This window comes from Chanos chanos, chromosome 2 (assembly GCF_902362185.1).
Source record: "Chanos chanos chromosome 2, fChaCha1.1, whole genome shotgun sequence".
Classification (NCBI taxonomy): Eukaryota; Metazoa; Chordata; class Actinopteri; order Gonorynchiformes; family Chanidae; genus Chanos; species Chanos chanos.
In genome coordinates, this window is record NC_044496.1 from 49,312,312 (window position 1) to 49,321,648 (window position 9,337).

At 40.5% G+C, this 9,337-nt stretch overlaps 1 protein-coding gene across 1 annotated transcript; it reads left to right on the top strand.

Moving 5' to 3' along the window:
* The first annotated feature begins 6,292 nt into the window (after nucleotides 1–6,292).
* On the top strand, nucleotides 6,293–6,970 carry nanos1 (nanos homolog 1). The gene has a single exon (XM_030766763.1). It carries the CDS (start codon nucleotides 6,293–6,295, stop codon nucleotides 6,968–6,970), a length of 678 nt encoding a protein of 225 aa, XP_030622623.1.
* The last annotated feature ends 2,367 nt before the right edge of the window (nucleotides 6,971–9,337 follow it).

Consider the following 9,337-nt stretch of genomic DNA (forward strand, 5'->3'; position numbering starts at 1 on the left):
GCCTTCACGTTTAGCGTGTTACTCGTTGTATTTTTGTGCCTTGACTGGAGTTTGCCATCACAGATTAAAATACAGTTTAGAGGAAAATGTCAGCAGAGGCACTGTTACTGAAGTCTTAAGTAATTTCTGTGTCTCCAGCTCATTGCATGGAGAAGCAATCATTCACCATCTTCCTGCTGTTAGCAAATCTGGGATTTCTCATTCCTGGTGATATCAGAATATTAATCGTCTTCATTACATGAAAATTAGTTTCGTTGCACACTCGCAGGAGGGAATAACGTTTTAATCAACTTATTAAACATAACACGCTGCTCTGTAAGATGAAGTGTGAGAGCAATAACAGCAGCCCAGTTCAGCGCAATGACATTCTGTCATTCTCTCTCTCTCTCTCTCTCTCCCACCCCCCCCCCCCCCTCTCTCTCTCTTCTCTCTGTCTCATAAACATGTATGCCTGGCATATATAACTGATCTATAGGGATGTTGTATCAAAAACTGACTGCTGTTTTCATATCTGCAAATGCATTTGCAAAATGTATTGCCGCACTACCACAGCATAGAAATAACAGTTAAATGACTAACAGGTCACAAACGATGGTTTTAATTTACTCTCACTTTAAAGAATCACACTGGAAAATCTCAGGCGGAAATCTCAGGCAGTTGTAGTAACACAACCTTCCTCAAACGTCCAGAAGACGTCCGTGCAGCAAATGAACGTGAGCGTCGTTATTTTTCATTGTTTCTGAAATTAACATGGCAGGGCTGCTCAGACGATCATTAAACTGGAAGGATTGTGTCATTGTGGGGACAGGCTGCTAGTCATTAGACTGTTCTCTTTCTCCTGCCTCACAATTATCTATGCAGCCAGTGCCTCTGTTATCGACTAACATGCTTTATTGCCTTCATTTATTTCATGCAGTCGCAGATACGGTCACTGAATGGAAGCATCAGATATAACAGAAGGCATGCAAGCAGAGAGCACAATGCTATCCCTGGAGTTAATATGCAATTATGAGAAACCCATTTCTCCCCACATTCAGTGCGGGGATAAAAGAGGGCCGGGTGAGCATTACATCATTTATTTATATATTTTATCACCCTTTTTCAACACAAACTCATAAATCTGAGACTCAATATATTCAGGTGTGAATAATTTCCACTCACAACCTCGGTTTCTGCTATCAATTCTCAATTTAGTAGTTGGTGGCGTTCCTAGCTTCAAAGAAGAAAAAAAAAAGAATGAAAAGGAAAGGAATGGGTAAGAGGAAGAGCGAGAGAGAGAGAGAGAGAGAGAGAGAGAGGGAAAGAGGAAGAGTGAGAGAGAGATAGAGAGAGAAGAAGAGAGAGAGAGAGAGAGAGAGAGAGATGGGTGCTGTGTTAGCTAATACGCTAACACATAGATTACACATGTCTACACTAACCAAACTCCACTAAATTGGTATTATCAACAGCTTGAGCCAGTTTTCTATAGATTACCATTACAAGTAGATGCTGGAAACAAGATGATTTACTGCACAAAATGACATTTTTAATCCACACATGTCCCTTCAAAACAATACAAATAACAAAAGACTATTCATCATGTTACATGAAGGCATCTGTCAACCAGCAATTTCATTATTAGCTTTAATGTTCATATCTACCAGATCCAGTATAGTAAATCAGTTTGGCTTCCTGTGTTCAAAGGCCTGACGAACAGATGACTAGAAAGAAGGGACACTGTTTCATGTGTAAACAACACATTAAAACGCCATTTCACCATATCCCAGTTGAACTTGTGAGCATCAATAAGGTTATGAACCTGCTATTGCTGTGTGAAGAGCGCTCAATACATATAACCTTTGCATTCAATACAGGGGAAAACAGCACATGATATGAAGCTTGAGGGGACATAACCATGTATCAAAAACATGTAATGAGAAGGATATTGTTTGCTTACCCACGGGCAAACTTTGAAGGGCTGTGAGCTCCAACCCAACACGTCTAACTTGACTTTTTTCAATGGCTCACAGTGTTCTCCTACATCATGTGAAAAGCCATCCAATTAAAACAGACAAATCACTAGATGCAGATACTGATCTGTAGTGACTATTCTGTCTGTCCTTTATTGTACCCCACTGAATGCAAGGCTTTGACTTAGCATGCCATTTTCTGGGTGTTTAAATCTTGATACACCATAGCACAGCTTACAGACTTAGAAAAAAAACCAACAAGAATTTATAGAGCTCTGCACATGCAATAAATCATTGCAAGCAACTGTAACGCAATTAGCATGAATCTTGATTATGGAACTGAAGTTTTTTTTTCTTTTTTTTCTTTTTTTTGTGGTGGACTAATACCTGCATTTTGCCAGCGCTGAAGGAAACAACAATATATCTCATTTAAAGCAAATGTTTCCCTTGGTCAGCAACCTATTACATAATAATCACTTTGTCAATTCAAACCACTAAATCAATTTGCACCAATAGCGGCCATACTGATGCCATACATCATTCACCTCATAATCTAATTCTGTTGTCCAATATGTGCAAGCCACTTCAAGACAGACCAGGAATTAGCCCCATTTAATGGACGGATATTAATCCCTCCAAGTCACAACAAAATTAAGTAATAATGTGGTCATTAATATTTTAGTCATGTTGGTGGGATTCAGACACAGGGGGTTCCAGTCAGCTTACACTTTGCCTTCTATCATTACCAACAGTGGCTATCACACACAATAAGCGGAAACATTTTTACACAAATGTAAAACCAGCCTGTCAGCGCAAAGGTAAAATTATAACGGTACGCCTCCGATAGAGCCGAAATACTGCTTTTAGGATTCTGTTTTTTTTTTTTTGTTTTTTTTTTACCCTTTACATAATGCATCATTTGCTGCAATATGGTGCTGAAACCACCAAACCAGTTCCTCTCCATAGGCAACTGAATTATTGATGATGCCAATAAATCAAGCTCTGGCGTACGCAGGAAAAGAAATGAGCTCGTTGTAACTGCTCTTCCTGGGTTCTGATGTAACACCTCAAGCATGAGGCCCTCTCCGTTCAGGGTGTTAGCAGCTTGTCTTTGTACCGTTATAAGAGTTCTCCTCATAGTAGCCTTTCAGCAGGTCCATGCATCCTTCACAAGACACAGCCCATCCAGGCACAGGGAGAGTCCACCCAATCACCCAGTCCGTCGTTTGTCTTGTTGGGAGATCAGCTCAGATTAATACATAGCTAACGCTCCTGCAACATTCCTGTGTGCTGAGTGTTAAAGAAACGGTTATTTATAGGTAGTAGGTATTTTGTGAATTCGGTCATTTCTTCAAATCTGACTGATAATAAACAGTTTTGTTACTTTCATCCAACAGTTAGGTGTACCATTCCTGTCAATACTCATTCACCTTGACTTGGCAGCGTAAGAATGCATTTTTATATCTCAAGTTGAAAATAACATTCCTCATGAACAGGTCAGTCCTGTGCTATCAACCCTCAAAAGACTCTTAAATAAAAGGCCTGTAAACAAACTGCATTTGAAAACATGCACTTCACAACAATTCATTTCGGCGCATACAGCTTGGTGGAGTGATTCACCGTATCATTGTATGATTGCTTTGGCAGTGGGGATGGACTGCAGATGCCATTTTTCTGCTCTGTGACACGCGGCAAATAAAGTTGTGATAGCATGTCTTCAGTATGTCCAAAACAATCTTTAGTTGTACCTCTGTATCTAGGAACAACAACATACTTCTTTCTTTTATCTGCACATGAATTTAACCGGTCCATTTATAATGAGGCGTTTACCTGCAGCTTTCGCAGAGTCAATGCCAGTTAAAAGCTGACTGCGGCCTTTTAAAAACGAGTGAAGATGAAAGTTTGAACAACGTGGTACTTGAGAGAAAAGAAAGCCACTAAGCCAAGTAAATTTACACAAAGCACATCTCCTTTTATTATTTTCCACTTCAGTAAACAGCAAGGTATGGTATTCTATTCAATTCCTCTCTAAAATAGACTTAATCCTCTGGCCTGGCGGAGGTTCAAAAAGCTCTCCACTACTCGTAATTAGACATACAGTGGCTCTTATGGTAGCATTGTTATAGGAGCCTTGTGCTCACATTCCGTAGAGGCAGATAATTAATCATGATGCAGGAAGGTCTTGTGTAAGAATACATGCCCAAGAGCAGCTTGGGCAGGCAAGAGAAGGAAGCACCGTTATCGACAAGCGCATTAACGATAAAACCATATAAAACCACACCAGGAACAAACCAATAAGTATAGTCATCGTTACATAGATTTTCTGTTTTGGCATTGTGGTTTTTTTTTTTTTCTTCGTTTCACTTAATGGTTTTAGTAAGTACCTCTTGAGTCTTATCAGCAACCTGCATTTGGATTGTAGTATCCTTGCTCCTACAGTCACATCTAGACCTTTATTCAGTGTTCAGGTTGGTACAGCTAATGCAAATATTAAATGACTAAAAGTTCTGCTCAAATGAGTTTGATTTTTTTCACAGTCAGTAGCTCTCAGTGTTTATATTTATCCCCTTATTCTTAGGCAACTCCCTCTATTATGTAAACTCTAGCCTTCCTGGGTCCTGGATGACATCATCCTAATTATGGACTCTGCTAGGCTCACACAGACCCCCTAGTGGTAGAATAGTGAAATAACAAGACAGTGGTCAGATCTCTGTACAGTATATACTGTGTACAGAAGCGTAAGCATGAGCTGTGCTCTAACTACCATTGTCCTCACAATTTGAGTCATATTCATCAGAATGATACACGACGTCATTTAATGTAGTAAAATTCTAGAGCAATGTTGCGCTGTCTTTGTGCTTGCTCCAAAACAGCCATCATATGGCCTACACCTGCGCTCGGCCCTTCCCTGTGTGGCGCCCCGAAAATGTAAATGAAGGCTTTGTTTTGTGCTGGATGACTTAATTTGCTGAGACACTCATTACATGTCTTTGTGATTATAGAGTTTTGGCGAGGAGAGTGGGAAGGGTTGCTTTAAGGGCAGCTCAGCTTGCCCGTATTCAGCCTTGAGCTTGTAGAACAATGCCCCTCGACCACAGCAGCTATTCACAGTATGCCAAGAGCACAGCGGGAACACCAGAAAAGAACTGCAGGATCTGAGCAAATCCGCTGACATTTGATCATAAGCCATTTAACTTTAAAAAGATACAGCCCACTCTGACTCCTCACCTAGTTTTACCACGCATGAACTGCTAGTTCACTAAAACTACCACCGCCACTACCGCTGTTACTTGATATTTCCACTAGAATGTATTTCATAGGAGTACCAGTTAAGGTACTTACTTATACAAGGTGTATTTTCAGATATTTGTACAATGTCTTGAGGAAACCATAGAATACACTATGAAAAATCCATGTGCAGACTTGCTGCCCAAATAACAAGCCACTATAGTTAACAAAGGGTAGTCAGCTATACTGCTATCTAAAACAGTTGCGTTAGAGAAGCGTTCAGTATTATGTGTTTTCCTGTAGTACTTAAATTTCTACTTCTTCTAGTCGTGTCTCACGCACTATCTGTAACTGTCAGGTAAATCTAGGCTAAGCAACGACTGACCCTGCGGGAATAATTTCTTAAAATTAAAAGACTATCATCTTTGGGAAACCTGCAGCAACAAATGACACGCGCGTCGTTCTGACAGAACACGCCTATGGTCTTACGCCAGGTTCCCACAAGAAGCTGCCTTTGGGGTGGATAGACTGAGCGCCTTAGATTAATTTCATGAGTACAAAGAGGACCAAGGCACTGGAGTCACACGAGTACGCATAGATAGCAATACACCGTATGAACCAAATCGATGTTTAAGAGGTTCCCTTTTCGACTGTCCTCCTTAACCCGATTGCGAATGATCAGACAAATCTGAACGATTTTGCACTGAGCGATAATGTACAAAGCGATGTCCATTATGCAACAGTTTCAAGGAACATGCTACTCGTCGTCATTGCTTTATAAGGTGTATTAAGCCACGTCAATACAGTACATGTCATTATTAAACGAAGAAGTCCGAAGAACTTGACACGGTCTTTTTGCAGTTAACGGTGGTCTCGCAGCGAACAACATGCTCCCAACCTAATCACAAAGTTGGTTTGAAAAGAGCGCCCCGCCCTCTTTTCAGCCTCTCCGGGAGCTTTATAACCAGCTGCCTGTTGTACAGGCGCAGATACCTAAGAAAGGCACTGGAGTTGACTACAGTAGACTTAGCTCGATACTGGAGACCAGCTGCATTTTAGAAACTTATCGGATTACATCTAATTCACAAAGAGAATCATCTTTGCGTTTAGGAAGCATGGATTTTTTAAACCATAACTACTTGAACGCCCGCACTTCATACGATTACACTTTTAATTTTTGGAATGACTATCTTGGACTGTCGACACTGGTCACAAAGAACAAGCACAGTGTTCCACAAAGTCCCAACTCCATCACGGAGTCCTTGAAAGCAACTCTGGGCTTGGACGATTCCCCAGCGTGTGCGTGCGTAATCTCGGCCAGCGGTGAGGGCGGACACCTGGACTGCTGTTGTCCATCCGCAAGCCCCCCGCCTACCTCCATCCTCGACTTGAAGGAGCGCTTCGCCATACTGAGCCCTTTCCAAAACCAAAGCGGAGGGGTCCCGCCACAAGAGAGAGAGATGAGCTTCGGAGGGAGCTTCGCTGGATTTGATCTTTTTGGCATGGAGAGGAAGATGAGGAAGCCGACTGCAAGAAATAAGCAGGAGCCCAAGATCTGCGTCTTCTGTCGGAATAACGGAGCGCCCGAGGAGGTCTACGGCTCCCACGTATTGAAAACACCGGACGGGAGGGTCGTGTGTCCCATTCTCCGGGCTTACACTTGTCCCTTATGCAGTGCCAATGGGGATAATGCGCATACAATAAAGTACTGCCCGCTCTCCAAAGATCAACCTGCCCAGCGACCATTGAAGGGAGGGAGGGCGGTGGGTGGTAAGCGAGTGAAAATATTTTAAAAGACACATCTTCATACGTCGAGTAAATAAACTACATTTATTGCACTGAACATTTTTCAGATGACTGTTTCGATTGCGGCTTTCACAGTCTTAACTGCTAGGCAACGTGATTTATTAAACAAATAAGATATCAATTTTTGTTTCAAAATATCTTATATTTTTATAGATACTTTATTTCCATGGTTAATTGTATTCTTTATTCATAAGAAAATATATTTTTTTCCTTTCCACGCTTTAGTGTTTAGATGCTCATTCATCGAAAATCACCATTCATATTCAATCACACTGTGTGAATAGAAGATATTATTTTGTTTTAATGGGGAAAATGAATGTTGGCATAAGCGTCAGAGGAGGTGCTCTTCTGTTTATCTCAAGTATTCTTTTCTTGTAAGCCAAGCTTATACGTCGTTTTGTCTTTAAAACCAAAGTTAAGTTTGCCATTAAACGATCTTGAGAATGTTCATTTCTACATCATTAGATAGGCTACTTAAAGTTTTCGAAAGCTGAAGTGCGCTTGGAATGTCTTACTTAGCCCATTCCATCCTCTTGGGAGTCCACCACACAATTTACTTCACTCCGACGCTGACATTTAATATGTGTTGGGGGAAAAAATAGAAGACACACAATGGGGTCTCTGTTGCGCGTTCATGTACTCAAAGTAACTTCATAATCGATAGTTGCTCAACTAAATTACTTTTCAAACCCACTGACAGAAATAGTTGTATTATTTTGCCGCAGACATATTTTGAGGTGATTTCATTTAGGTCAGTATGGGATACCTTTTTGATGTTTACATCCCGATGAGGGTAACACACACTGGAGTTCATGTCTTATAGGTCCCTGTCTTATGCTGTAGCTAACCTTTTCAACCATTCTTAGACAGTTGGGCTCTTTCCAAAACACCATACATCAGATGGGGGAAAAGCAAGGGGAACTCTGCAAGATAAAACACAAGTCAACCTGACAATTCATAATGAGTCAGTGGTGGAATAGCAGGAATGAATGTTCTTAATAAAAAAGAAAAGAAAAGAAAAAAAGCTTTTGTAAAACAATGTATTTGCCCCTTGTTGCATTATGTAAAATAATGAATCCCAAAAAAGATGCAAAACTATTGTGAATGTACAATTGACACTTGCAGGACTGCACATTTCTGACAGTTATGTTTACCAAAGGAATACAATTTTAATGAAGTAAAGAACATAGAGTTGCTGTATTGTACATAAAAAAGTTGAGTGATGTTTATCCAGTATTTTAACATTATAAGTGACTTCAGAGGGTACTACCTCAACAGGATTTTGTACTTACATGTAAAATGTCAACAGCAGTTTATTAATATAGTGCTGCCATTTATAATAAGGGTTTTTAATAGTATTTTTGATCTTTGTATAACATAATTGTATTTTTCTTTCATTGCATTCTACATATGGAAGTGAATTTCCAATAAGCTCTAAGCATTGTTCGCCAAAAGGTGATGCTTGTATATAATGATTACCCATACTTTTTTAAGTTGATGTTCAATGTTACATTCTTGGAGAGTGTGAGAGAGAATGGAATATGTTGAAGATGTTAGACAATTTGCCACTTTTAACTGAGGTTTGTAATTAAATTAAAAAGAGAAAACAAAGAAACACTGTTCAACTTTGTTATTTATATTTTGTCACAATTCCCTGTATGCTGCTGTGCAGAGCTAAACGAACTGAATTCACTAGAGAAATAAACAGTTAATCGATTATTTTCACTCATGTCTTCATGTTTTTCTATATCCCATTTTTTTTAACTGACACGTAAAACAGCACATTAAACTCATACTGTGTTCTTTACAAGACAGACGTTGAAATCAGTCCATTGCGCTGATATCTAATATTCTCATCAACAGACAGTCTTTCTGTCTATAAACATATTGGACTTGCTTATTCCACTCCATATGCTCCATGGCTGGGCAGTCTGTGCAGAGAATACAAGCAGACAACAAAGCCTCATGGTCCTTCCAGCATTTGTTTTCCAAAGCCACCCACTCGAGACGGCCACGGCCTTCATGTCTTATTCAGCCTTTTACAGTTATGCTTTGTGTGAGGTTTAACTTTCTAACTTTCCAGCCTCTTTTCTGAGTGATGTCAACCCATCAGTGGAGAAGCTCCCTTAGGGTTAGTGTCTTCTGAGAGCGTAGGCAATGCCCCACACTGTCACCACACCTCCATACGCCCCCCCCCCCCCCCCCCCCCCCCCCGCCTTTCCAGCTGAGGCATGGCATTAAAAATGGATGAATACTAAGTGCAACAGGGATTTCTATTACAGCGGACGGTAGCAGAAAAGCCTGGTGGGTATCACTGCAGACACACACACACACACAGACACATCGATACACTC

Coding starts and splice junctions, on each gene's coding strand:
- nanos1 (XM_030766763.1), top strand. CDS start 6,293: ATGGATTTTTTAAACCATAACTACTTGAACGCCCGCACTTCATACGAT.